The sequence below is a fragment of the Ovis aries genome, chromosome 24 (genome assembly GCF_016772045.2).
Source record: "Ovis aries strain OAR_USU_Benz2616 breed Rambouillet chromosome 24, ARS-UI_Ramb_v3.0, whole genome shotgun sequence".
NCBI lineage: Eukaryota > Metazoa > Chordata > Mammalia > Artiodactyla > Bovidae > Ovis > Ovis aries.
In genome coordinates, this window is record NC_056077.1 from 36,656,341 (window position 1) to 36,684,010 (window position 27,670).

The 27,670-nt window shown below is 53.7% G+C and overlaps 5 protein-coding genes across 14 annotated transcripts in view; 3 read left to right on the forward strand and 2 right to left on the reverse strand.

Moving 5' to 3' along the window:
- Positions 1–6,049, reverse strand: part of STAG3 (STAG3 cohesin complex component) — a 28,759-nt gene extending 22,710 nt beyond the window's left edge. For 4 of the 7 annotated variants that reach the window (XM_060405647.1, XM_060405645.1, XM_060405646.1 and 1 more), the window contains exons 1-3: positions 4,247–6,049; positions 2,866–2,968; positions 2,381–2,494 (exon numbers count right to left, since the gene is read on the reverse strand). In XM_060405647.1, the coding sequence (XP_060261630.1) occupies positions 2,381–2,494; positions 2,866–2,968; positions 4,247–4,425 (396 nt within the window). In that variant the 5' untranslated portion in view covers positions 4,426–6,049. The remainder of the gene's footprint in view (positions 1–2,380; positions 2,495–2,865; positions 2,969–4,246) is intronic. The other 3 variants (XM_042240228.2, XM_060405644.1, XM_060405649.1) reach the window with 2 other exon arrangements.
- Positions 6,050–6,536: 487 nt separating this feature from the next.
- On the forward strand, positions 6,537–19,315 carry GPC2 (glypican 2). The gene is made up of 11 exons (XM_027961984.3): positions 6,537–6,882; positions 7,536–7,694; positions 8,012–8,334; positions 9,142–9,222; positions 9,956–10,118; positions 10,370–10,500; positions 10,723–10,872; positions 10,984–11,123; positions 11,220–11,392; positions 12,146–13,681; positions 14,854–19,315. Exons 1-10 carry the CDS (start codon positions 6,717–6,719, stop codon positions 12,388–12,390), a joined length of 1,731 nt encoding a protein of 576 aa, XP_027817785.1. The 5' UTR covers positions 6,537–6,716; the 3' UTR covers positions 12,391–13,681; positions 14,854–19,315.
- On the forward strand, positions 13,575–19,315 carry GAL3ST4 (galactose-3-O-sulfotransferase 4). The gene is made up of 4 exons (XM_004021022.5): positions 13,575–13,681; positions 14,854–15,166; positions 15,341–15,644; positions 17,877–19,315. Exons 2-4 carry the CDS (start codon positions 15,042–15,044, stop codon positions 18,897–18,899), a joined length of 1,452 nt encoding a protein of 483 aa, XP_004021071.3. The 5' UTR covers positions 13,575–13,681; positions 14,854–15,041; the 3' UTR covers positions 18,900–19,315.
- Positions 19,316–19,525: 210 nt separating this feature from the next.
- Positions 19,526–23,923, forward strand: TRAPPC14 (trafficking protein particle complex subunit 14). Of its 3 annotated transcripts, XM_027961982.3 has the most exons (11): positions 19,526–20,140; positions 20,354–20,449; positions 20,543–20,672; positions 20,839–20,925; positions 21,081–21,201; positions 21,305–21,452; positions 21,599–21,681; positions 21,786–21,949; positions 22,467–22,621; positions 22,832–23,025; positions 23,138–23,923. In XM_027961982.3, the coding sequence occupies exons 1-11, from the start codon at positions 19,730–19,732 to the stop codon at positions 23,289–23,291; spliced, it is 1,743 nt and encodes a 580-aa protein (XP_027817783.1). In that variant the 5' UTR covers positions 19,526–19,729; the 3' UTR covers positions 23,292–23,923. The 3 variants fall into 3 exon arrangements, with proteins under 3 accessions (XP_027817783.1, XP_060261633.1, XP_042096164.1); XM_060405650.1 differs by lacking the exon at positions 20,543–20,672 and having other exon boundaries at positions 20,044–20,140; XM_042240230.2 differs by lacking the exon at positions 20,543–20,672 and having other exon boundaries at positions 20,044–20,449.
- Positions 23,924–24,139: 216 nt separating this feature from the next.
- Positions 24,140–27,398, reverse strand: LAMTOR4 (late endosomal/lysosomal adaptor, MAPK and MTOR activator 4). 2 transcript variants are annotated; one of them, XM_004021023.5, is made up of 4 exons: positions 27,341–27,398; positions 26,768–26,848; positions 24,818–24,935; positions 24,140–24,469 (listed from the first exon to the last, which is right to left on the reverse strand). In XM_004021023.5, exons 1-4 carry the CDS (start codon positions 27,341–27,343, stop codon positions 24,372–24,374), a joined length of 300 nt encoding a protein of 99 aa, XP_004021072.1. In that variant the 5' UTR covers positions 27,344–27,398; the 3' UTR covers positions 24,140–24,371. The 2 variants fall into 2 exon arrangements, with proteins under 2 accessions (XP_004021072.1, XP_060261635.1); XM_060405652.1 differs by having other exon boundaries at positions 24,140–24,935.
- Positions 27,399–27,670: the final 272 nt, after the last annotated feature.

The window sequence follows — 27,670 nt, forward strand, 5'->3', positions numbered from 1 at the left end:
AAAAAAAGAATTGTTCCTTCAGGATTCATAACCATAAGCCAGTTCCTGTATCTGGATTTGCAGTCCAGATCCACCTTACCAATAAAATAAAAATAATTTCAATCAGAATTTAATTAAAAGTGATTCTTCAGACTTCCCTGGTGGTCCAGTGGTTAAGAATCCACCTGGCAATGCAGGGGACGTTGGTTCAATCCCTAGTCTGGGAATATTCCACATGCCATGGGGCAAATAACCCTATGCATGCCACAACCACAGAAACCTGCACTCTACAGCCCGTGCTCTGCAACAAGAGAAGGCACCACAATGAAGAGCCTGCGCACCACAACTAGAGACCCGCCCCTGCCTGCCACCTCTAGAGAAAGCCTGCACACAGCAACAAAGACCCCAACAAAGAAACAAGGCACTAAAACTAACAACTAGCCGAAAAACAGACAGAATTACATTCACAGGCTTCAAACACTGGAGTTATCACAGATTATAAAATTATTATTTCCATGATTAAATAAAAGAGAAGCTTGAAAATACAAGCAAAGAACAATTAACTTTGGAAAGGGGTCAAACAAAATGTGTAGAGGTACAAAATATAATAAATAAAATTTGAAACATCAATGAATGGATTAAAAACAGATTAGATACAGCACAACATGAGTGAAGTAGAAGATTAAGTCAAAGAAAGTATCCGAAATGTAGCCCAGAGAGACAAATAAAAGTAAGGAAAAAAGTTATTAAGACATGGAGAAGAGAGAGAATTTCTAATGATGTCTAATTGAATTCCAGAAGGGGATTCACAGAATGAGAAAGAGGCAACATTGAAAAAGAATTCTGCATAGTTGTCAAAAGACACCAGTCCTCAGAGCCTGGAACCTAACTGATCTCAAGCATGAAAAGAAAAGTTTATACCTCTGAACATCTGATAATACATAAGAACACAAAAGCAAAACAGTCTTGAAAACTGTTAAACTAAATAAATTACTTACAAAGGACATGCATTTAACATTTACAAACAAAAGCATTTATAAGTTAGACATGCACAAAAACAGTCCCAGCCGTATATGGTTATTAAATTAAATCAAACATTAAAAATGTAGTTTCTCAGTCACACCAGCCACATATCAAAAATCCATGTGTGGCTGGTGGAATACTGTACCAGACAACAGTGATACAGACACCTCCATCATTAGAGATTGCTGTATTAGATAGCGCTTAGACTGATTGCTGACATTCAATAGCAACACAGGAAGTTAGAAGGCAATGGAATAATCTTTTTAATGTGCCGAGAGAAAAAAAATCATCTTAGAATTTGATACCCAGCAACCTTTTGAGAACAAGGGTAAAAGATATTTTATACAAGCAAACAATGAGTTTGTTAATAAACTCTATCTAAAAGAGATTTTAAAACATAAACTTTGGACAGCAAGAGAATGATTCTGTGTGGAAGATTTCAGATTTGAAAGGAAATGATGCAACTAAGAGTTTGCATACTGCAACGAAGACTGAAGATCCTGAGAGCTGCAACTAACACCCAGCACAGTCAAATAAGTATTTTTTAAAAGAAGAAATGATGAACAAAAAGTGATTAAAATGTAGATAAGTATAAACAAACATTATTTAAAACAATGATGTCTACTTGGAAGAGAAGGAAAGGACAGAACTAAAACCCTGCACAACAAACAGCATGTACGGGGGCTTCCCTGGCAGTCCAGTCATTAGGATTCTGCATTTCCACTGTATGCAGCCTGGGTTCAGTCCCTGGTCAGGGAACTAAGATCCCGAAAGTCATTTGGCACTGCCAAAAAAAAAACCAACAACAACAAAAAACCCAAACAGTATGTAAACTGTAAGGTCTAACTGGAATTAAAATGTGCTTAGGTTCTTGTATGAAATAAAACATTCAAAAGGAAAAAAAGAGAAGAGGAAAGAGAAACAGAAAAGGCAAGATAAAGAGAAACCACATAAGATGGTAGAAATAAATGGAAATATCTCAGTACTGACAATAAATATAAATCAATCTCTCTTGTTCAAGGAGACACAGGCAGAATGGATAGGTATAATTGTCCAAGTGGAGCTAAAAGTGACAGGGGTGAACACATTGCCACCGGAATCCAAGCTGCTTCTCTAAATTATCCAATGCCTTACCATGTCCCTTCCATCAATCAATAAAGGCAAGACCTACCCTCATCTGTGATACTATTAGGAAAGGAACATTGCCCCTCATGCAAGATCTCCCATACATCACTCTACGGATTCACCCTGTGGCCTAATCTGCCTTTCTTGATACCAGTTATGTTCACTAAATCAAGTTTGTAGACATTTGTTCTTATCATCCCACCCAGCAAGGAATGTGATGGTATCAAGAAACGGAGGTGAGATACTGTTTTACCTGCATGTCACTTTTGGCACCTTTCACAGCATCAAAGAGATCACTGGCTGGCGGCTCTGACTCTTTCTGACCATGAGCACGTACTGTTCGGGACCTCTTCTTTGGAAGTTTTGCCTAGTTAGTATAAAGAAATCATGAATGTTTTTAAAAAGTAAAGTGACATTAACACTTACTCTCATCAAAATCAGTTAGGCTTAAGCTGCCAATTCCACAGCAGAGTTACTGACTCAGCTTAGAAATCAAGGATTTTTATATTGTCAACTTTATTATTTCTAGCCTTATCTCCTTTTAAAAGTTCTGTAACCCAATTCCTATTCCTCTATACCCTAATACTGTATTCTCTGCTCTTCAAAATCTGCCTGCTTTCTACTTCTATCCCTTAATACTCTTTAAGCCCTGTCCTTTCATCAAGCATAACACCTGAGCCTCTTCTAGGTTTTCTTTCACTGCTTCCCAGACCAGGTTCAAAAACAAAACTGACTCACTGGGGTTGGTTTGAGTGGACGTTTTGCTGCTCTCTTCTTCCCATTTCGTCTCAAGCTGTCTTCGAAATCACTGCCTTCACCAGCTGACAAAGATTCACTATCCCTATGAAGGAGTGTGGTTCTGCTTAGATACAACACCCTAGTCCCTATATATAAAAGGGTAAATGAATTATAATTTCTCTAATTGTACACTCCTCTCCATGAGAAAAATATATTCAGATTTTAAGGAGAGATGAGCTGACTGTTGCCAGGAAGTAGAGACAATGTCTTAAAAGAAAACTTTCACTGAAAGAAAGCATTGGAAATGAAGAATGAGGCACTGAGGGAGATGAAGCAAAACTCCTGCTGCTGTTGCGTAGTCGCTTCAGTCATGTCCGCCTCTGTGTGACCCTATGGACAGCAGCCCACCAGGCTCCTCTGTCCACAGGATTCTCTAGGCAAGACACTGGAGTGGGTTGCCATTTCCTTCTCCAAACTCCTTCCTAATATCCACATTAAAAAGAAAAGATAAAGATATTCACATAGGCAGTCAGGGAGATCACTGCTGTGTAGAGAAAAATTAGCATGGGTCAGGAAGTCGTGTTTGATTAATACTAATACACAAACAGGAGATTAATGTGTGTCTGGTGTTAAATTTCAGCCCTTAAAACAAATTCACCTCTTACTGATTAAAATGTACAGAATATATATAACCTGGTCCTAAACAGCACAATGATTTTACAAGAAACTAAAATTACCAGGGGATATTTTTATAACTATAACTGAAATATAAACGTAAAAAATGATGAATCATTATGTTGTGTATCTAAAACTTATATAATATCATGCATCAACTATACCTCAATAAAAAAAATTACCAGGGGATAAATCAGACCTTGTATGAGACTTTTTTTCCTGCAAAGATTAAAAAAAATTTTTTTTTAAACCCAGGATGTACTCTTATAACTGTCACAGAATAAGCTCATAAATGCTAACAGGTGATGACTTGTTTCTATAACCCTAAATGAAGGAATTACAGGACACCAACTAAAAAGGATATATTAGTTTTCCGGCACCAAATAAAGAACTCTTTTCCCTTTTCCCCATGTCTGGGCCCTTACCAGAGGCTGTCCCTGCTGAACATACACAGACGTGTTCAAGAAAAGTTTAGACATGATGGATGATGGATTTGTAACAGGATGGATTATTCTTGACGATTCCAACACCTAGGGCAGCTGAAAGGGACTGAGCAGAGCTAGGGGCAGGCGTGGGTCACTGTTCTGAACCAGCACAGCATCTCCTACCTTTTCACAGTCACACACGTGTTGCCAGTTTGCTCGTTTGGAAAATGAAAATGCAAAAGCCGAGGACGACGCAACCATTTCTCACCAACTCCACTCACCCCTCTGAAGTCCGCTTCGAGTCCCCGTCATCACAGGGCATAGCGACAGACATAGAAGAACTAGAAGCAGCAGACACGCTCCTCCGTCCAGCTGCTACCGCTCTGCGCAGCGGCGAGGACGCGCTGCTCGGGGAGGAGGAGCTCTGGTATCGGGAGGACGACGACCGAAGGGTGGGCATGGTGGTCCAGCTTCGGGGAAGAGGGAAGAGGGAGGAAGGCGTCCTGACCCATCACGTCTCCATTCCCAGCTCCAATGATCCCCCTTCTTTACATGGGAATGGCTCTGGAACTCAGGGAGTGGGGGTGGGGGCGCAAAATAAGAGGGATAATACACTGTAGATCAACTATCCGTCAATTAAAAAAAAAAAAAAAACCAAACAGAAAAGCACAGCTTTATGGATAAACCATAACGGAAAAGACTAAAATTTTTTAAATGTGTATGTTTTGGACTTTCCCGTCGGGTCCAGTGGTTAAAACTTCACCTGCCAATGAGGGTCGGGGTGGGGGCGCGGGCAGCGGTTCTATCCCTGGTCAGGGACCTAAGATACCACATGCCTCCCAGCCAAAAAAACCAAAACATAAAACAGAAGCAATACTGTTACCAAAAAACACTTTAAAAATGGGGCTTCCCTGGTGGCTCCGTGATAAAGAATCCGCCAGCCAGTGCAGGTGGCATGGGTTCCATCCCTGGTCCAGGAAGACCCCACATGCTGTCGGGCAGCGAAGCCCATGCGCCACAACTACGGAACCTGTGCTCTAGATCCCAGGAGCCGCAACTACTAAAGCCCACTTAGCCTAGGGCCTGTGCTCCCCAACAAAAGCCACCGCAATGAGAAGCCCTGGTACGGCAACTAAAAAGTAGCGCCTGCTCGCGACAACTAGCGAAAAGCCTTGGCAGAAACGAAGGCCCAGCCAAAAATAAATAACGAATTATTTTTTAAAGACTTCAAAAATAATCCACGGCAAAAATAAAATGCATGTCTGTGTATAACTGAGTCACTCTGCTGTACAGCAGAGATTGGCACAACACGTTTAAAAAAAAAAAAAAAGCCTAAAAAACCACCGAGAGCTTCCTGACCCAAGGCATCAGGGAGTTCAAGACGCCACCGCCATCCTTGGGTTTGAAGATGTTCCCCAAGCCTCGAGCAAGGCACACACCAGGGTAGTTTAAAACACACCCTTCTCTCCCCACGATTCAGAGGAGCCTGTAAAACGGAACCAGCTCCCACGGGGCAAACAAAAGACAAGAAAAATAAGAAAATAACCCCTCATCCCCCTACAAAGGCACATAAACTTCCATTTCTGCAAGGTAAGAACCTCCCCCTGACAAGGACCAGACTGGGACGCGCTTAACGATTTGGGGCTGGAGGCGCCATCAAAACGTGGCCGGAAATGCTGAAGGAGTCACGGAAAGCTCGCGTTCTTCACTTCTCCAGAAGAGGCTCTGTACCCCACCCTGGTTTAGTTTATTTGGGTTACAGAGCCGTCTAACCGCTCAAAAGAGTGATTATCTGTCTTCCGGAGCTGGGATTCCTGGCCTCTGTGGAAGAAGCCATGGGGGAGGGAGGGTCTTCTTTCAGGGCTTCAGTGCGGGGGACGGAGAACGCCTGGGTGAAAGGGGAGCCTCACTGTGACAGCCCGGGACAGCGACTTCTGGCCGAGCAGCTTTGAGGAAAAGTCACCGTCTCCGGTCCCTCAGGTCTCTGTGGTCACGCCCCCGTCCCGCTGGGTGGCAGACGAATCCAGAAAAACGCGGGAAGGCGCGAGGCGTGTCGTGCGCAGGCGCTAGCCCAACGGCTCGTCCTAGGGTTGCAAGTTGTCGCGAGACTTGAGCGTGTGCTAGCTCGTGCTCACCACGTTCTAGCCACGCCACTCCAGCAGCCTCGTGCAGCCACGAGCTCTCAAGCTTGCAGCCGTATCACGTGGGCTCCCGCGCGCTGGCCACCTGCTTTAACTCGGCTCCTCCTGGCTCCACCCCAGCCCAGCCCCCAAATTCCCCCTCCATTGGCTGGGCTTCACACTGCCCTAGTAGTAACTCTTTTAGTCTGGCTTCTCAACTACCATAGGCTGGGTTCCACCCAGGCCCCGCCTTTCGATGTAGATAGCCACGCCTCAGAGGAAGACCACACCCCTCCCCTAACCTCCTAGTCCTGCCGAGTCCCGCCCCGCGGCCGAGCTTCCCCAGTACATTGGCTTAATTTCTCCTTGACCCCGCCCCTAAACTCGGCTCCTTACCATTATTGGCGGGGCCCCGCCCCGGGCCCCGCCTCCTGTCCGGCTCCGGGCTCCCATTGTCTCGGCAGATGCCGCCTTGGTCCAGCGATCGTGCTCCCGGTCCACTTTTCGGAGGTCGCGCTCTTTCTCTGGCCGGCGGTACGGTCCTGTGGCAGAGAACCGGCTTTCTGAATTCGGGCGGCTCTTCTTTCCTCCTTACGACCCGCTTTGCGGTCCCAAGGTGGCAGCAGCAGCTATGTACGCGCTGCGCTCTCTTCTGCTTCTGCTGTTGCCCCTCTGTCCCGGTCCTGGTCCTGGACCCGGTATCGAGGCAAAGATCACCCGGAGTTGCACTGAGACCCGGCAGATTCTGGGGGCCCGGGGATATAGCTTAAGCGTACTCCCTCCCGCCCTGATCTCAGGTGAGGAGAAAGAGGGAGACTAGAGAATTGGGGGCGAGGGAGGGGGCGGGGGCCGGTTCTCCCCATCTCACAATAACTCTCTTCCCTTTCAGAGTGGCCGTTATAGTAATCTTTTCCTCTCACGGTAATAATGTCTCTTCTCCTCCGGAACTTACCAGGATCACAATAACACTCCCCTTCACATAACAGCTCTCTTACTCCACCCTCACCCCAGGAATCCCTTTCTAATAATTAGCAACCCCTCTGTGTTTTTTTCTTCACCGCCTAATTTGTTTCCCTCGCTATTTCCATGAGTCCCTTGTATGATAATGCTTGCTTTCTTACCAGGTAGCCCCACCCCTCTAAACCCCATTCTTCCCATTGAAACCATCTGTATGTCCTTTGAGGCCTGGGGTGTGTGATGTTAGGCAGGCTACCTGAGGACCCTCTGATCACTAAATTGGCCCACTCCTATTTGATCCCATGCCTAAAGGCAGTGAACTTGGGATGGGTGAGGGGACAATAAGGAGGGGGTAGGACCAGGTAGGAATGAGGTGGCAGACAATAGAAAAGAAACCAGACACCTGGAAGAGAAAGGATGGCCCCCGGAGATGGGCAGGAGAAGGAAGGAATTTCACATCACTTCCCACCATTCCTTCATGTCTTGTGTCCAGGTGAACACCTCCGGATTTGTCCCCAGGAGTACACTTGCTGTTCCAGTGAGATAGAGCAGAGGCTGACCTGGGAAACTGAGGCCACCTTCCGAGGCCTGGTGGAGGAGAATGGTTCCTTCTTGGTTCACACACTGGCTGCCCGACACAGAAAATTTGATGGTGAGGAACTGGCGCCCCCAAACCTGGCTTTATACCTTCTCTCTGAGCTCATGACCCCCACAAGCTTCCTGTACCTACTCCTGACTCAACCCCAAGGCACTCCAGCCGCGGTTTAGCCCCCACATCCCCACCCTACGCTCTCACAGGGTACTGTCCCACCCCCCGTCTGCCCAGACCTCTAAGGGTTGTTTAATTTCTAACTCACTTGTCTTTCCTTTTTCTCCCCATGCCCATTTCTTCTTGCCTCTGCCTTTTCACTTTTCCGTCCTACCCTGGCTTCACCCCACCTCACATCTCTTTCTCTGCACTTGCCACAGAGGTTTTCCGGGAGATGCTCTCCTCAGCCGAGCACTCCCTGTCCACGCTCTCCCACCGCTCCTTCGGCCGCCTGTATGCCCAGCACACCCCCTTGTTCAGTGGTCTGTTCTCTCGGCTACGGGACTACTATGAGAGGTCCGGTGAGGGGTTAGATGATGCGTTGGTGGATTTCTGGGCTCAGCTCCTGGAGAAAATGTTCCCCCTGCTGCACCCACAGTACATCTTCTCCCCCGACTACCTGTTCTGCCTCACACGCCTGGCCTCTTCTGCTGATGACTCTCTGAAGCCTTTTGGGGACTCACCCCGCCGCCTACGCCTGCAGGTGAGGGGCCCCAAGGCCTGAGCTTCAGCCACCTTTGACCTAGTGACCTCTGAACTGTGTACCGCTCACCTCCAACTCAGTGACCCCCTTTTTATGCCCCAGTCACCCCTGACCTGATGATCCCTATCTGGAGCCCCAGTCACCTCTGCCTGACCCAGTTCTCCTTGGTTTCCTTTGACTGGAGCCCCACCTCCCAATTCTGTGTCTTAGTTTCATACTAGTGGTTCACCCACTCATCTGCTTTTGCTCCCTGCCCCATCCCTTTCTGATAACTCATCCGTATTCCCAATATCTTGATTTCCTCTGGTTCAGCTGTGTAGTATGAGTGTGAGTTGTGAGTGTATTGAACGCTGGTTCAACACTATTTAAGGATTTTCATTTATAGTGTCTCATTTAATCGTCATAACTCTATGAAGTAGATGTTCACATTCCTATTTTACCGATGAGAAAACTGAACCTTGAAGAGGTTAAGGTCTCACAGCCAGTAAGGGGTGGAGCTAGGTTTCACACCCAGGTCTCCTGGCTTCAGATTAAGCATTGTTCCAATATAAGTCCCTCTATCTCCAAGTCCTGTAAAATGTAATCCCTTCCACCTCTTCCCAAGCCCAGTTCCCCTTGGTCCTGCCAGACTCTGAATTCTTTGATATTCTTGAACATGCCTCCTGGAACCACCTGACATTCCTAATCACCCAAAGATAACCTACAAACCTTGCCCCCACTGCTCATCCCTTTGGTGCAGTCTCTTGGCCCCAGTGTTGACTGACCCTCAACAGTCTGGTGGTTTTTCTCACCTTTCCCTTCCTCCAGATAACCCGGGCCCTGGTGGCGGCCCGGGCCTTTGTCCAAGGCCTGGAGACTGGAAGAAACGTGGTCAGCGAAACACTTAAGGTTAGAAGGGCCTTGAGTATGGGTGGGGCCCAGGGAGGGAGAGAAGTGGGAGAGGCCCCATGAAGAAGAGTCAGGTGCCAGCTGGCAGGAGAGGCCCGGCCTTCCCTTATCAGCCATGAAGCCCTGGCATCCTGGGTAAATCAGGAAGACTGGAGTCTTTCTTGCATGATGACCCATGACTCTTCCCACCTCTGACCCTCTTCTGCCCTCTGATGACTCTTACCCTCTGCTAGCCTCTTGGGACCTGCTCATCTCCATAGCCTCTCTGAGATTGGCCCACTGGCCCCCCTGGTTTTCTCCAGGGCCCCTCAGTGGCTCCTTCCTAGAGGCCAGATTCCTGGCTTGGCCTTCAAGGCCCTCTCTCGACTGCCCATTCTCTCCTTGGCCTCCCAGCCTTACTTCCTGCATCCTCATTCTCCTCTCAACCATGATGGGCTCACTCTTGTCCTTGAACCTTTTCTCAGGCCCCTCACTGCCCCTCTGGTCCATCTCTCCCAAGAAGCAGGATGTGCAGCCCGGCCCCTAGGAGCCTCCCTCCTCAGGTCTGGCTCAGTCCTGGGGTCACTCCTGCTGCTGCGTGGGGTCATCAACCCTAGAGATTCACATCCAGCTCCACACTTAGAGCCTGGGAAAGGCGGGACGGGGTCTTTGATTTCTCTCTGTGCCTAGCACCAGGCTTGGCTGAGGGCAGCCAAGTGTTTGTGGATGACACAGCCCTGCTCTCTGCTCCCAGATGCCGCTGTCCGAAGGCTGCAAGCGGGCTGTGATGCGTCTGACAGGCTGCCCCCTTTGCCGGGGGGTCCCCTCGCTGCCACCCTGCCGGGGCTTCTGCCTCAACGTGGCCTATGGCTGTATCGGCAGCCAAGGACTGGATCCTGACTGGGGGCCCTATCTGGGTGAGGGGATTCAGGAAAGCCTGAGATGGCTGTCTGTGTGGGGTGGGCAGGGTGGACTGGGGAGGGAGTGTTCAGCAGTGTTGAGTGGAGAGGATGAGGGGGGCTCTTCTCATGTCAGTCCTCCCCCCAATCTAAGATCCGCTGCTCCCCTCCAAGGCCTGGGTCAGGATTTGTGGCAACATCCCACTTCAGTGAGTACCTCCCTGGATAGCCCGTCATTTAACCCTTTCTCTGTCTTACCCTCTTTCAAGATGGTCTCCTGTTCCTAGCCGACAAGATCCAAGGCCCCTTTTCTTTTGAGCTGGCAGCCCAGTCCATCGGGGTGAAGATCTCAGAAGGCTTGATGCATTTGCAGGAGAACAGTGTAGGGGTGTCAGCCCAGGTACAGGGGCCACAGGAAGAGTGGGAGTGTCAGACTGGGAGCTGGTGGGAAGACAGGAGGGAGAAGCATGGCGGGGAGGCCCTGGGGTGGGAGGACATGTGGGGTGTTAGGGAGACACTGTAGGGTCTCTGGATAAACTGGGGTGTCAAGGACGCTTGGCGTGTTGGGGTGTGGGTTTTACCGCGGGATGACTGTGTGTGGGGTCTCTTCCGGGTGCCGAAGGTATTCCAGGAATGCGGGAGCCCCCAGCCAGCGCGGGCTCGCGCCCGCCGTGCCCCAGCCCCAAGGGAGGAGGTGGGTCGCTTCTGGTCCGCGGCGGCGGCGGAGGAGGAGCGGCCGACGACGGCTGCAGGCGCCAGCCTGCCCCGGCTGGTGAGTGGCGGGCGGCCACGGCAGGGGCGCAAGAGCGGGGGACAGGGGCGCAAGCGCGGGGGACAGGGGCGCGCGCTCCATCTCCGCCTGGCCGGCTCTCTTTACGTCCAGGTGTGGGAGCTCCGCGAGCGTCTGGGCCGGGTGAGGGGCATCTGGGCCGGGCTGCCCCAGACTGTGTGCGGGGACCCCCGCGTGGCGGCGGACCTCTCGCAGGAGGCGGCGCCTTGCTGGACCGGAGCTGGACCCGGCCGGTGAGAGCCGGGCGGTGGGCTGCGGGCGCGCGGGCGGGCGAGGCTGACTCCGGGCCCGGAGTGGAGCGGGAACCTCCGGGGCTGCTCTGCTCGCAGGTACTTGTCGCCCGTGGTCGGCTTCCAGGCCGGGAAGCTCGACAACCCAGAGCTGGATGCAGAAGCCTCAAGCCCCGACCTCCAGACGCGGAGGCGGCGGCTGCAGCTCCGAGCCACCACGACCAGGATGAAAGCGGCCGCCCTGGGACGCGACCTGGAGCTGGAAGACTGGGGTGAGACCCGCGGACGCCCCGAGGACCTCGCTCCGCCGCGCTTTCATTGGACGCAAGCCAACCCGCAGCCCCGCCCCCTGCGTCTGTAGTCCCTCCCCTCGCGTCTCAGTTACCGTTCATTCATTCACTCACGCAGTTCACACGCCGGTATTGAGCGCTTACCTCAAAGGTAGGGAGTGGAAGACCAAGGAGATCTCTACGCTTGAGTTCACGGTCCCTTGGGGGAGACACCAAAGCATTCTTACAGAGGGAGGGGTGGGAAGCTCCCGAGGGTGGGCTGTGGGAAGAGACGGCAATCCAGGGAGGCGGGGAAGTGGGATGCGGGTGCCACAGGGCTGGCTCCCCAAAGTAGAATTTGCCAGAGATGCAAGGCACTGACATACATTTTTTTCCCTTCACTCCCACCGTCTCTTTTTGTCTCTTCTCCCCCACTCCTCTTCCCGTCTGCTCGCTGCTTCTGTGTCTGTTTTCTCTGTCTTTTCCTGTTTATCCTCTCTCCCCATCTGTCGCTCTTGTTTGTCTCTGTCTCTGTCTCGTCTCTTCCTGTGTCTCGTTGCCTTATTTCCATGTCTGTCTGATCTCTCTCTTCGCCTTCCTGTCACTCACTTTCTCCCTCCTCTCACCCTGCCTGCCCCTGCCCCAACCTTTCACTGTTTTTGTCTTTTCCGCCTTGCCTGTGGCTGTTTCTTGCACCTTCTCACGCTACTTCTCTTCACCATCCCTGTCTGTTTCCGATCCTCGCTCTCCCTCTAGAGGACGCTAGCGGCTCTGGAGAGGGACAACACTATGCAGATGACTGGATGGCTGGCGCGGCAGCTGTGGCCCCCCCAGCGCGAGCTCCGCGCCCTCCTCGAAGGGAAGGTGCTGGGGGCAAAGGAGGTGTCATTATCCGCCACAGCCAGGACCGAACCAGGACTGGAGGGACGTCTGTTGGTTTTCACACACAACCCCTCCTCATTCTCTTCCTCTTAGCCCTAGCCCTGCTTGGACCTCGATAACAGGGGAGGGGTGCCCTGGCATCGGGAGGGTTCATGGCCCTTCCCCTCTCCCCCATCAGCTGGGTTGGGAGAGAGGAGTCGAAGGCGGCTGCAGAGAGGATAGAGAGGGACGTTTTGGGTGAATGGCTGGGGCCCCAAATCCAGGAGATTTCCATTGGTGGGTTGGGGGTGGGTGTTCACAATATTTATTTTTTCATTTGCTATCTGGGGAGGAAGGACTGGGGGTATTTATTTAGGAAGGAGGTATGGTCTCTCCAACCCAGCCTCCGTGGTTAGGTTGGTGGTAAGCCCCAACAGGGAAAAAGGGAGGAGTTTTCGAGTTGCAGTTGGGAGGGGTGGGGTTTGAAAGAAGTTGAAGGTGGAATGGGTGGGGCACCCGGTCTCAGAAACTCAGAAATAGACAAAGCTGGGCGCTTATGGGGTGCAGGGCGGGGGAATAGGATGTCAGGATCTATGGGCCTGGGTTCTTTTGAGTTTTTCAGTATCACTTTCTTAAACTAAAATATCAAAAAACAAAGACCCACATCTCATGGTCTCTGCCACCCACATCCTTCACAAGCATCCCCATTTCATTCCAACTCAGTGTTTATCCTGTCAATAAATGGCTAGTTTGTTGGACCCGGTGTGTGACTTTCTGTACCTTTAGCCCCAGAGTCTCTGTGACCAGCAGTTCATTTTCTGCCTCCTTATCTTGGAACCTGTCCCCTGGGATTGAATTTGGGCAAGCTGTCCACTCTCTGAGTCTGAATACCTATCTGCAAAATGGGGAGAATTCTGGAGACTAGCAAAACTCTTTTGGACCCAAGGCATCATTAATATCACCATACTACCGCTCTCTGCCTTCAGGGTGGGTGGGCCCCCTCGGCCCCCACCTCATTCTTCTCTGTGAAGTTTTCTCTGGCTACCTTGTCATGTCTTTGATAAAGTCTGCTTTCAACTCTGTTACCGTCTTGTTTTCTTTTTTTCTTTCAGTCGCCTGAATGAGTCTTCTGTTCTGCAGAAAGCTGAAAGAAAAAGTACAATTGCAAAAGGAGGGTAGAAGTGTCTCCTAAGAGCAGGCTGGGTGCCCTAAAAGAGAAGGAAAGACTTGGGGAAGTAGAGACCCAGAGACGCTGAATTCGGTCAAAACCGAATCAGCTGCACAGACTGGCGGGACAAAGGGAGGGAGGGGGAGGAGCCTGGGCGCCGAGAAAGTTTATGGAGAAAGTAGAGCTGAGCGAGGAACCGGGCGGTGGCTGGGGCGGGCAGGAGGGCCGGACCCGGATTTCCCAGCTGCTCCTCAGGTGGCCTGGTGAGTCGGCAAGCGAAGCTGAGGCCTAGATCAGCGGAAGGACTCTAGAATTGATGGGAGGGGTCGTGAGGGGTTTCACAGAGAACCCCAGAGGGAGCCAACCCAGGGCTGGCAACAGACTGAGCAAATCCCCAAAGCTGGAGGGGTCTGAGGGCTGGAATTGGAGGCAGTGGGAGGAGACAGAGATGGATGGAAGGAAGACAAGAAATCTAAACTTGGGAGGGGGTGCGGTATGGGGCTGGACCCTGGGGCTGGGCTGGGGGAGGAAGCCGGGGGGAAGGTGATGCCAGAGGGGGCGGGTCTCTAGGTAGCAAGTGTGGGTTCTTTGCCTGGGGTCGCTTTGGGCTCATCCTGGAAGGGGGGCTGTCAGGGCTTGTTGGAAAGCGGGCTGTGGCCCGCGGCTGTGGATTGGAATGAAGGGGCAGGTCCGGACTCCCAAGTGATTGGGAAGCTGGGGCCTGAGAAGGAATTCAAAGCTCAGCGTCCGCTTTTTTTGTCTTGTTATCTTTGTGTCAAAGTTTCTCTCCCCAGCCCCACCCTCTCAATCCCCTCTGGGTGCCCTGCTGGGATTGGAAAGTGGGAACGGGGGTGTGTTTTTTTGGGGGGGTGGTTATGGCTGGGATCTGGGCTTCCTAAGCAACCCTACACCCCCCAGGTCGCTCTCACACACTGGGGTCTGCCCGCGGCGCCGCCGAGGGAGGGAAAGGATGCCTGAGCTTAAATGAGCCAGTCGACTCTTACTCCTTACAAAGTTCTTCCTGCGGTCTCAGTTCCCCGCGTTTCTAAGCCGTGTGCCCCGTCAGGCCCTCCTTAAGGCTTCCCCTCTCAGCCTCAGAGGGGGCCGCCACGTCCAGACCTGTCACAGTCGGAGGGGCAGAGGAGGCGGCCCGGGGCCTGGAGATGTCCATCTCCCTGGTATGAGTGGACTGGTCTGATCTGCCTCCCTTTCACTTCCAAATCCCTGGGGCTTGGGGCGAAACTGTCCTTGGAGGTTGGAGGGAGCTGCAGCTGACAGCAGAGCTGCAGTCATGGGGCACCTGGAAGCTCTGGGTGTAGAGACCGCTCCCCTCCTGCCCCCCTGCCTGCAATGAGGTCGCGGCTGCCCAGCAGCATGAGCGAAGGCTCTTACCCGCTCCTTAGATTCCCCTCCTTCCCCCTCATTTCCCTTCTAGACGCTGACGGAGGCAAAAATCTGCTAACTCAGGGGGCAGACTCAACCGGGGCTGCGAGCAGGCCTGGGGAATGAACCCCCGAACTCGAACGAGTGCCTTCCGCGGCTGCACGGTGGTCTCCAGCTGTCTCTGCCTCTGTGCCTGGCCCTTGCCCTGTCCCTCTCTAGTGTCACCCTTCCCTGTGCCACATGGGCGTTCTGTCTCCCAGCAGGACCATGCGCCTCTGGGGGCCCCGGAGCCTAGGGGTGGCTCTGGGAGTCTTCATGACCATCGGATTTGCCCTCCAGCTCTGGGGGGGTCCCTTCCAGAGGAGGTGAGTTCCCATCTTGTCCCAATGGCCCCCAGATGCCCCACGTGCTCTTGTCTGTCCCACCTGGGGCTGTGACTCTTGGGGACTCAGAGAACATGCCATGCCTTCCTGGCTCCACAAGACACCCATCCACCTGCTGGTGAGGGACAGGACGCTTCCCCTCCCATCTCTCCCCAGGCTACCCGGGCTGCAGCTCCGACATTTCTGGGCCTCATCCCCGGGACCGGCAGTTCCGTCCTGCCCACCGCGGCAGCGCCTTGTGTTCCTGAAGACACATAAATCCGGGAGCAGCTCTGTGCTGAGTCTGCTTCACCGCTATGGGGACCGACACGGGCTGCGCTTCGCCCTCCCCGCCCGCTACCAGTTCGGCTACCCAAGACTTTTCCAGGCCTCTCGGGTCAAAGGCTACCGGCCTCAGAGTGGAGGCACCCAGCCCCCTTTCCACATCCTCTGTCATCACATGAGGTTCAACCTGAAAGAGGTGAGGAGTGTTGAGGAGGTGGGAGGGACTGGGGAGAAATGGGCTCGGCCCTGTAGCCAAGACCACCAGGGGAGGAGACCCCAGGCCTGGGGGCTCCCCGGGCATCTCCTTACCCAAAAGTTGGGCTGGGGGGCGCGCCACAAAGGTGGCAGTCCTGTTCTCTTCAGCTGTCCCTTCCTCAGAATTTTCTGGCACCTGAAGTTCTGCCTTCTCCCATCTAGAATTTACTAGAGTCCCTTGCCTTGATCCATTTAGCCTGCTGGCATCAGTGCCCTGCCAACTCTCACCCCACTCCAACCCTCCCTCCAGGTGCCCCTGGCCCTTCCTGGCCTCTCCCACTGACCCACCAGGGTCCCTGCCATCACTGCCTTTGGAGCCATCTTCCTCTCACTCCCTTCACCATGTCTGCCAGATTCTGAGGATCAGCTATATGCCAAACTCTAGCCCAGTCCCGGTCTCCCTTCCCTGCCCCCAGCCTCAGTTCTAAACGGGGAGATGAGTGCACACACTCAGGTGTCATCTGCACACACACACAGGAACCTCAGAGCTCTCGGAGGAGGAAAATCAGTGGGCAAATGAAAACACACAGGTTAAGAGCGAACTTTCACTGAACACGTCTTGAGTGCTGGGTAGTCATCTTACCGTCACCCTGCCAGGAAGGCATAAGCGTCCCCACTACACAGATGAGGAGATTCACTCTCAGAAAGGCTAAGGGACTGGCCTCTGTTAACAGGAAGCTGCAGACTAGCATTTGAACCCAGGTCCAGCTGCTCCAAAGTGCCTTCTGTTGTATGTGTGTGCACGAACCTGTATTTGTTTTTTGGAATTGTGGTGAGAATATTCATCAAAAGAGGTGGGGTTTTCTCAAGAGGTGGGTTTTATAGGGAAGGATGGACGTGACTTTGTAGTAAAGGAACTATCGGGTGTTCTCAGAGCAAAACATCTCAAAGACACAGTAGCAGTGGGGTGTGTGTGTATGTGTGTGACAGTACTTCAGCGGTGGCTGCAAAGACAGTCCTGTTGGAGCTGGAGCTGAAGAAAGCAGCAGCAGCGTGAACTGATCTAACGGGCAGCGAGGGGCACTGCTGAGGGTTAAGCAAGGACAGCAATCACTGAGGCAGGCGTCTCTGGAGTTTAGGATGACTGTCACCACCATTTACTGCTGCCTCCCATGTTCCCTGCACTTCCACATTCTTCAGAGTGAGTATTAACCCAGATTTATTGATGGAGGAATAAAGGCTCTGAGAAGTACAATAACCTGCCCAAAGTTACACCAGTTGGTAAATGGCTGAATTGGAATTTTATTCCAGGTCCCTCTGATGCCACGGACTGTTCTCTGCACTCTTCCCCTACGCCTTCAAAGACACAGTTCACAGGCTTGTCCTTCAGACATGCCCACATCCATAGAACAGACTGGAGGACTTGTCAGGGAGTCACGATCAATGACCACAGCCACATTCAGAGGCAGAAATCCTTCAGGGAGTCCCAGACCTGGATTCTGGTGTGGATCTGCCTGCTGGACCACACTAGGGTGTGGCTCAGCCCAATGCCCACCTTCCTTCTTGCCAAGAAGTGGGATCTTACGTCCCAAGACTCAGAACAGCTCCTTATTGATTGGCCATGGCTCCCCAGTGCCCATTTCAGGGGTGTCTCTTGCTTTCCAAGACGCCAAGGAGCCTCACAAGTGCCCTGACCTTCAGCCATTCTGGGCTGGGCCTGCCCACCTGACGCTTGTACCTGAGATAGAATTATGGTTGCTATCTACTTGCTGCCAGTGATCCTCCTGAGGAGGCCTGAAGCCAGTTCCTTTCTTGGAGGTGTGACCAAGAATCCCAGGGTGGACATGTTATAGGTTTTTGTTGGAGAAGTGAACACAAGGCGTGATTCCTAGAAGTGTTACCAACCAAAGCAAACAGAAAGGCCTGAGGAAATTAATGTTCTCCAGGAGCTCCCCATATTCTGGGTTCCTTCCTATCCTTATCTCATGTAACCTCCATAAACACCTGGGAAGGAAGGTATGATGGTCCCCATTTTGCAGATACGTAAATGGAGTCTCGGAGATGTCAAGTACCTTACCAAGATCTGTGCAGCTAATGAAGGAAGCTGGGAGTTCCCAGCAGAGCTGTCAGGAGGAGGCTGGAAGAGGCCGGGGGGGTCAGTGGACACTGGGTTTGCTCTTAGTTTCCTCCTCCCTAGTTCACTCTCTCTATGCCCATTTCCTCTCCTCCCCAGGTACTTCAGGTCATGCCTTCTGACAGCTTCTTCTTTTCCATTGTCCGAGACCCAGCGGCTCTGGCCCGTTCTGCCTTCTCCTACTATAAATCCACATCATCAGCCTTCCGCAAAGCACCATCCTTGGCTGCCTTCTTGGCCAATCCTCGAGCCTTCTACAGACCCGGGGCCCGGGGGGACCACTATGCACGCAACTTGCTATGGTTTGACTTTGGCCTCCCCTTCCCCCCAGAGATGAGGACCAAGAGAGGGAATTCGCGTGTCTCCAGAGACCCCAACCCTCCCCAGTTGCCTTCTGGCGCTGGCCCTCCAGCCCACACCCTGGATCCCAATGCTCTCTTCCATCCTGTTCCCACTGTTGCTGATGGTCACAGCCAGATGTCCAGCCCTGCCTCTTTAGATTTGGGGTCTTCATCCTTCATCCAGTGGAATCTGGCCTGGCTGGACTCTGTCTTTGACCTGGTCTTGGTGGCCGAGTACTTTGATGAGTCACTGGTCCTGCTGGCAGATGCGCTGTGCTGGGGTCTAGATGATGTGGTGGGCTTTATGCACAACGCCCAGGCTGGAGGTGGGCAGGGCGGAAGCACCACTGACGATGGTGGACTGACCACTGAGGACAGGCAGCTGACTGCCCGGGCACGATCCTGGAACAACCTGGACTGGGCTCTCTATGTTCACTTCAACCGAAGTCTGTGGGCCCGGATAAAGCAGTATGGCCAGAGCCGGCTGGACAGTGCTGTGGCAGAGCTCCGGGCTCGCCGAGAGGCCCTGGCTAAACACTGTCTGGTGGGGGGTGAGGCTTTAGACCCCAAGTACATCACTGACCGGCGATTCCGCCCTTTCCAGTTTGGGTCAGGTAAGGTTTTGGGTTATGTGCTCCGCAGTGGGCTGAGCCTCCAAGACCAGGAGGAGTGTGAGCGCCTGGCTACCCCCGAGCTGCAGTACAAGGATAAGCTAGATGCCAAGCAGTTCCCCCCAACAGTCTCTCTGCCCCTCAAGACTTCAAGGCGACCCTCCCCCTAGGCATCAAACCACTGTCTTAGGCTGAAGAGCAGCTAAGCCATAGGGCGCCAGTGATGAGTGTGAGGAAGCCAGATGCCCTTTCGGCTTCCCTCAGAAAGCATGTCTGCTCCCCAGAGGACCAGTGGAACTTTGCAAGAATATGGGTCCTACATCCTCCAGCCCGTGCCAAGGAATCCCAGACCGAGAAGCAGGCTCCCTCCCATTTTTGCCCCTTCCCCTTTCCCACCCCCATCCCTGAAGGTTCAAGCCGCACTTTCGAAGGCCTTCTGGAGGAGCTAACCATGGAGTACGACAGAGAAACCCTGGGACACAAGGGATCGGAATAATACGTCCACCTCTCTATGAAACACTTGTTACTGGGCTATGCTCATTTCACTATGAATGAAAAGTTCAATGAATAAACAATTTGAAACTTCGACCTGCTCTAGAGCGGCAAGGGAAGGGGATGGAGCATCTTCCTGGGAGAAACGGGGTTGTCGGGGGTTCTTTCCGTAGTCCAAGAACCCTAGCCTTCTGCAGCAGCCTAACCCCTGCCGCACCCCCCTCTCTCCTCCAAAGTCCAGCCACCTACAAATTCCGGCGCCTCCGAAGCCACGCCCCTTCCCTTCCGCTTCCGGTTTCTCACCAGTCATTCGGTCCCGCACCCCGGTTCCGGCCCCGTGGGGTCTCGGTTCCGGGTTTGTTGCCCCGGTTCCTGGCCCCAGCTGGTCTGTCGGGCCGGGCCGGCCGCGCGCAGCACCAGTCGGGACTTGGGGCTCCCGGAACCACCCTAGCGGCCCCTCCGCCCTGCGCCGTCCCCGGCCCACCTCGCCCCCCGGCCCGCGCCGCCCATGGAGTCCCAGTGCGACTACTCGATGTACTTCCCGGCCGTGCCGCTGCCGCCGCGCGCGGAGCTGGCGGGGGACCCGGGCCGGTACCGGGCGCTGCCCCGGCGCAACCACCTCTACCTAGGGGAGACGGTTCGCTTCCTGCTGGTGCTGCGCTGCCGGGGCGGTGCGGGGTCCGGCGTCGGGGGCGGCCCAGGCTTGGGCTCCCGAGGGGCCTGGGCGGAACTGGCGACCGCCCTGGCCGCCCTGGCCTCGGTCAGCGCCGGAGGCGGGGCGCCCGGGGGCGGTGGCTCGGGCGACCAGGATCCCGAACCCCCGGGGGGCGGGGACCCTGGCGGTGGGGGGTTGTTTCGAGGCTGCAGCCCCCTCCTCACCCACGGCCCGGGCCCTGCTACCTCAGGGGGAGCGACCACGGTGAGGAGCCCAGAGCGCCACGACACAGGGCGGAGGGGCGGTTTGCTGGGCTCCCAAGATCGGAGGGGAGAGGGACGCTAGCGGGAAGCTGGAGGCCTATGACGGATGAGGAGAGGGGAGGGCGAGAACGACGTACCGTAGGTCTTAAAGGGGACGCGGGCGCGGCGGGCGGCCTTGACTCTCCTGACCTCTTCAACCCCTCTGGCAACCCAGCTGCCTGTGGAGGAACCAATTGTGTCCACAGATGAGGTCATCTTCCCACTCACCGTTTCACTGGATAGACTGCCCCCAGGGACACCTAAAGCCAAGGTAAGGCTGGCACGGGGTGGAGCTCTGTCTTAATTGAGACGCCCTTTCTGAGGCTGTTTCTCTTGACTGTGGTCCCGTGTCCCCTGTGCTTAGATTGTAGTAACCGTGTGGAAGCGGGAGGTTGAGGCACCAGAGGTCAGAGATCAAGGCTACCTGCGCTTGCTGCAGACTCGATCTCCTGGGGAGACCTTCAGGGGCGAGCAGAGCGCTTTCAAGGCCCAAGGTGGGGAGGAGAATGCAGACAGGACCTGCTAGTGTCTGAATTTTGTGGGGACGGTGGAGGGGGTGACACCAGCAAGTGCCCGATCCGAGGAGAGGAAGACTGGACCCGTGGGTTGGAGGTGAGGTGTGCCCAGTCCGTCATCTGGAGCCTCCGCCCTCTCCTGCAGTGAGCACCCTGCTGACTCTGCTGCCCCCTCCGGTTCTGAAGTGCCGCCAGTTCACTGTGGCTGGAAAACACTTGACGGTGCTCAAGGGTGAGCAGACTAGAGGCTCCTGTCTTGGGTGGCAGCAAGGGCACTGGCTGGGTGGCCCTGGACAATATGGTGGGGATAGATCCATTTTAGGGGGGGGGAATTGGTGTGGTCTGAGGAGTTCAGATTCTCTTAGCTGAGCTGGTTACCTCCCACAGTGCTGAACAGCTCCTCCCAGGAGGAAATTTCTGTCTGGGATATCCGCATTCTCCCAAACTTCAATGCCAGTTATCTACCTGTCATGCCCGACGGCTCTGTGCTGCTGGTGGACAATGTCTGGTGAGGTCCTGGGAGGGGCGGGGCCGCAGAGTGCTGGGCATGGTCGCAGGGCCCAGGGCTCTGGCAGGGAAAGTTCAGCTCTGGTCCCTTTCTTCTCAACTAGTCACCAATCTGGGGAAGTCTCCATGGGCTCCTTCTGCCGGCTCCCTGGTACCTCTGGCTGCTTCCCCTGCCCACTTAGTGCCCTGGAGGAACATAACTTCCTGTTTCAGCTCAGAGCGGGTGAGCAGCCCCCTCCAGGGGCCAAGGAGGTGAGTACAAGGGACTGGTGTGTTTAAGGAGAAAGGCTGAGAAAATGCAATGGGAAGAGAGAGGCCAGGGAGTTGACTAACGGGAGAGGGAACCTCTCCTTCAGGTCATCACATACAGGTGATGTTTCTGCTTGTCCCTCCAACAGGGCCTAGAGGTTCCCCTGATTGCTGTGGTTCAGTGGTCCACACCGAAGTTGCCCTTCACGCAGAGCATCTATACCCACTACCGGTGAGTTTGTGGGACACCCCCCCAAGCTCCCTGCTGGACACCATCCTGTTCATCTCTGTTTCGAAACACACACATCCTGCTTTCCTCTCTCTCACGGCTTCTAGCCTGCCCAGCATCCGCCTGGACCGCCCGTGCTTTGTGATGACTGCTTCTTGTGAGTCCCCTGTTCGGACCTATGAGCGTTTCACTGTTACCTATACGCTGCTCAACAATCTCCAAGACTTCCTTGCTGTAAGGCTCGTGTGGACCCCGGAGCACGCCCAGGCTGGTAGGTAGCTGCCAGGCTTGCCCAAGGAGGAGAGGGCAAAGGAAGATGTCATGGAGGCAGGTGACTTGTGCCAGGCTGCGTCAGCTGTGTACCTGGATGGTCTCCACAGTGTCATAACGGAGAGTTTAGAGAGGCCATGGGCAGAGATTTTAAGGGCACTGACACTGATGCTGGGTTCCCTGTTTGACTTGAATATCTCCCATTTCTTAGCTATGTGACCTTTAGTAGGTTACTTAACCTCTCTGACCTCAGATTTCTCATTTCTAAAATGGAGGAAATACTACTTCATGGCGGTGTTATAGCAATTTAGTAAGTTAATATGTGTGAAGTGGTTAGAATAGATCTCAGTACACAGTAACTATTACTGTTGTTTATAAAGTTTAGCAAACAATAGCATATACTCAGTTTACTCCACAGAGTGGCTCCGAGCATCAGGCAAGACTGTGCTCATGAAAGCCCTCTGCAGACTGAGAAAGGCTGCACAGAGCTGTTTCCCGGCCCTGTTTCTGCCCCTCAGGAAAGCAGCTGTGTGAGGAGGAGCGCCGGGCCATGCAGGCAGCCCTGGACTCCATCGTCTGCCACACACCCCTCAACAACCTCGGCTTCTCCCGGAAGGGCAGCGCGCTCACCTTCAGCGTGGCCTTCCAGGCTCTGCGGACTGGGCTCTTCGAGGTGGGCTGGGTGAGGCCTAGCATCGGGGTGGGAGGGGTCAGGGCCGCTGGCTTCTATGCTGAAGCATAAATGGGTGGGTGCTACAAAGCCGGGTGGAGGGAAGGTGGGCTTTAGATCTGACTTCGGCCTGTCACGTGGGGAAGATGACCTGAAAGGGGGTCGGGGGCCTGGCAGCCGAGCTGGCCGGTGATCTGTGTCTCCCCACCCCAGCTGAGCCAGCACATGAAGCTGAAGCTGCAGTTCACTGCCAGCGTGTCCCACCCGCCACCCGAGGCCCGACCCCTCTCGCGCAAGAGCAGCCCCAGCAGCCCTGCCGTCCGGGACTTGGTGGAGAGGCACCAGGCCAGCCTCGGCCGCTCTCAGTCCTTCTCCCACCAACAGCCCTCCCGCAGCCACCTCATGAGGTATGGAACTGCATGGGGAGGACCCCGAGGGCTTGGTAGAGGCCAGGATCGGGAAGGGAGAGGACGGGACCCTGGGGTCCGGCCAGAGCCCACAGCCTCCACTTTCCTCCAGGTCGGGCAGTGTGATGGAGCGCCGGGCCATCACTCCCCCTGTGGCCTCCCCTGTCGGCCGCCCCCTCTACCTGCCCCCGGACAAGGCTGTGCTCTCTCTGGACAAGATCGCCAAACGCGAGTGCAAGGTCCTGGTGGTGGAGCCGGTCAAGTAAACCATCCGGCCGCCTCCCTCTCACACTCCGGGAAATGGACAGCCCCCAGCGCGGGTGCTCCCTGCAGGCTGTGCCTCCCCGGGGAGCCTCCCACCAAGGGTGAGGGGGCCCCCCACAGAGCCGCCTGTCTGTGTCTACTGATGAGGGACGAGGGAAGAAGCTGTGAAATGGCCGGGGATGGCTGCAGTGTGAAGCCGACAGTATTTCCTGGACTTCCTGGGGGGGCTGGCCCCACCCCTTGGCCAGGGCAGTGGCTCCAGGAGCTCCCCTGCCCCCCGCCTTGCACCCTGGTTCTAAGTTTACAAAGTGTTTTCCTTGTTCCTCTTACGTTGTCTTCCCCGCCTCTGACATTCCCTCCCTCCCTCCCACCCGCAGGGCTGAGATCAGAGGGTGGTGATGGTAAAGGGACCCAACAATGACACGACCCTCCTGTCTCAGGTCAGGGGAGAGAGCTAGGTGGCCTCCCCTCGTCCTCATGTTTACGTCTGCAGCCTGAAGCACTTTAAGTTGTGTGGGATTTTTGATTTGGGTTTTGTTTTTTTTTTTGGTCTGTCTGTCCCTGTAACTTATTCTCCAACTACTGCTTCCAACTGAAATAAGACTATTAAATGCCTGTTCAGGAGGGAGAAAAAGACTGTTACTTGTGTGTTGGTGGCAGCGGCAGAGACCTAAGGGCTCAGAAAGATTCCCTCCAGCCTGTACACCAAATAGCTCCCTTCCCACTTGTTTTTTTTCTTCTGATTTCCAGTTTTATCTGTCCACCCCACGCCTCTGGGCTGAGGGCCCGGAAGCTGAAAGACACATGGGGTATGACTCTCCTCCCCCAATACACACAACACATCCCCAGGTCCAGGAACATCACACTTATGTTTATTAGGCAGGGTGAAAAGAAGGGAGGTCCCCTCACCTTCACTGTCCTTAACAGAGTACAAAGTCCCCGAGCCTCTGCCCTTCCAGGTCAGGGTGGGGAAGCCGGTGAGCAGACAGCTTTAGTTCTAGTGGCACCAAGAGAGAGGCCGTGGAGGTTCCCATCTTTCTCAGCACAGAGGTTCCTCCTCTGCCCCTCGCCCTCGGGCAGGCTCATACGTCAATGGGCTCCCGGCCTCGGTTCTGCCTCTTCACCACAAACACCCTCTGTCCCGACACGGTCACAAGCAGCGTGTGTTCTCCAAAGACCACTGGAGGGGAGACGCACCTTCCCCCAGCCCGGGAGAGGGAAGGGAGCAGAGAGTTAGTGGGTTATGGGGGCCTCAGTGGGGGTCGCACACAAACTGGCTAGGATCCAAAGCCAAAGGAATTCAACAGGTCAAAGCTCAGAGATTAGAAGATGGGAGGTCTCCATTAAATCCCCTCCCTTCTCTTGCTTTTCTCATAGTTCTGATACAGGGGTAAATACCACAGGGAAGACAAGGATTCCAGAGGAGATGGTGGGCAGCTGGTAGGAGACAGGTGTCTTTCCCTGAGAAGAGTGGCCTTGGGGAGCAGCACCCCACCCCCCTTCCCCACTACCAGAGGCCGGGGCTCACCCGACAGACGCTTGAAGGGTACGCTCATGCCTTGGTGCAGCCGGAAACCGCAGGCCGTGCTGACGAGCTCAGAGATGGCGCTGGCAGCCTGCTCGTCATTCTCCAGATCCCCGGATGACTGCACACAGAGGGAGGGGGGCAGGAATCAGGGACAGACTGGGAAGCAACTCCAAGAACCCTTCTGTGTAACCTGTCTCCACTTTCCAACACTGCAACATCACCCCTAGTATTGGAAAAACTTAAAACTTTCCTATGATATTGTTGCCCCTCTTGATGCCATCTTGTTCCAAAATACTGGGCTTCCCTGAGGAAGTAGGAACTCTCATCCATTTCTGTCCATTACTGACCCTGTTTCCCCAATCCCTGAATCTTCATTTCTCTCCCTGTCTCCACTTATTTGAAAAAAATCACATTCTTACAGATTAGTGCCCACCCACCACAGCTAGAGTCCCAGGCTCCATCTTTTCCCATTTCTCATTTGTCACCCTGTCTGCAGAACCTGAAACATAAACATCCCTTTTCTCTCTGAACCCCTTCGGACTACCTGGCCCTTGAATAATGACGTCACAGTGGCCTGGGCTTCCTCTTTTCTGGTAATGATCTCAACTTCTTACCTCCTCAAGGTGGCCCTCCTGCTGGATTCTATACCTGTTTCCTCATCTGTAAACTGGGGACATCAGTACCTATCTTACGTGCTTGTGAGTGTCACAAGAGTACTGGGGCAAGATGCTCAGATTAGCTCCTGGCATTATCTATTTAACGGCTATTCAGTTCAGTTCAGTTGCTCAGTTGTGTCTAACTCTTTGCAACCCCATGGACCGCAGCATGCCAGGCCTCCCTGTCCATCACTAACTCCTGGAGTTTACCCTATTATTCTATATCAAACTTAGTGTTTAAAGCTGCACTATCAAAATCCCCCCTATCTCTCCCCCTCTCCAGTCAACTTCCTTTCTTAAGTCCCTGCTGGTTAAGGCACCATCATTCTAGGCTTGAGGTCAAAGTCTTACAGGATAGAAAAGTATCCCCTTTATTACTGAACTCTAGTCATTACAAAGACAAACCAATTCTTCCTTTAAAAACCCCTTCTCTCCTTGCTTCTCATTGCAACCAGAGGTTTCATACCTACATTTTGGCAACAGCATCCCCGCTTTTGAATCCTGCCCCTTCTGTCTTACCTTTACGCCTAACAGAACAATGCTACTCAATCACTTCATCAGCTTGTTTCTGTTCAAAAACCCTTCAAGATTAATCCAAATGTGTTAACCTAGCCTTGAAAGTCCTTCACAATCGGACCTTTCCTCACCATATCCTCTTCTTCCCCCAAATGTTTCCAAATCTTTTCAACATAACCCCATCACCAATTCAGATAGGCTGGTGTTACACTCCTGCAAAATGTCCACCTCCCAACTCTGAATATTCTTTCTTTCCTGTCATCCATCCATCTTTTAAGCCCAGATGAATTCTTACCTCGTCCAAGGAAGGTTCCTTGCCAAAACACAAGTTATAGTATGAAGGGCTGAATCCTTCACTTTCTGGACTCCTTCAGCTGCGTTAACCACATGCACTACTTTGAACTTTTAGCCTTAAGCCTTGTCTCTAGCTAGATTGAAAACTTCTAGAGCTGACACTGTATTGTACTACAGAACAAAATACCAAGCCTCTTCAATAAATACCAAATAAAGACATACTCAAGAGTAACTTGGGGATTGTCAGTTATCAACAAACCTGTAACTTGCTTGACTTTGGTAAAGTCAGTAAACCTCTTTTACCTCAGGATAGTTACAAGACTGAGAGTCCAGAGATTGATTAATTGATTTAATTCCTACACGCCAGGCGTGATACCAGGGAAAGACAAGAACAGAGACCAATCGGGCCAAACAGGGCAACATTAGAAGGCATCCTAGAGTCATGTGTACTTGGAGCACCCCCCCTCCCGTTTCCAGAACGCACCGCCAGCACCGCGCCTTCACTCAGCACCAGGTAGCCAAGCTGGTCGGGGATTCGCTCCAGCCCCTGAGTCAGTGCCGAAGTCTGGTGGGTAAAGATGCAATTAGTGAGCAGTAGGCCGAAAGGATGGCCCTTGGGCAACCAGAGTGCCTCTCTTGACAGTGCCCCCTGCCCCCGCTCCAGGCCTCTTTACCCAGCCAGGGCCCTTCCAGACCCTCTTCCCTCTACACGGCCTTCAACACTGATGCTCCTGAGCCTCCGTCAGTCCTCTCCTCCGCCCGGGCGCCACCAGCTTTCCACACGTCACCTTTGCTACCCCAAGGGCCCCCTCCCCAAACGCACCTGTGGCCTGCGCCTCCCCCTCAGACTAGTCCCCAGCTTCTACACACCCTCCCAGCGACTTCTCCTTGGCCTTCTACGTCACCACCCCTCCCTTCTCCATTTCCTTCCAGTCCCAGGGAGAATAGGAGGTGAGGCCGGAGGGCACGCTCAGGACCCCGCAACCAAAGAGATTGGGGGACAGGGGTAAGGAACCGCCGGCGCGGCGCGTAACTCCGCGCATGCGTCCTCACTTACCATCGCAGCTCTAGGTGCTGGGGGAGCTTGTAGCCAGACCTAGTTCCGGCTCCAGACCGCGGTCACGTGCTTCCACCCAGCGGTCTCCTCCTCCGGCCCTGCCCTGCCCGACTTTAGTCCCGCCCCCAGGATGCCGATTGGAGAGTGGCTACGTCATCAGACTTACTCTGCCAGTGCGGAGCGCCGCTTCCGAGACGCTCGCGCATTGGCCGCACATCCTCTTGAACATTCATCTCCCTTCCCCTTAGCCCCAGAGCGCGAAGGAGGGGGGCGTGTCGGCGGGGGGCGGGTCTGGAGGCGGGGCCGGAGGGAGGCCGGGCTGAGAGTTTG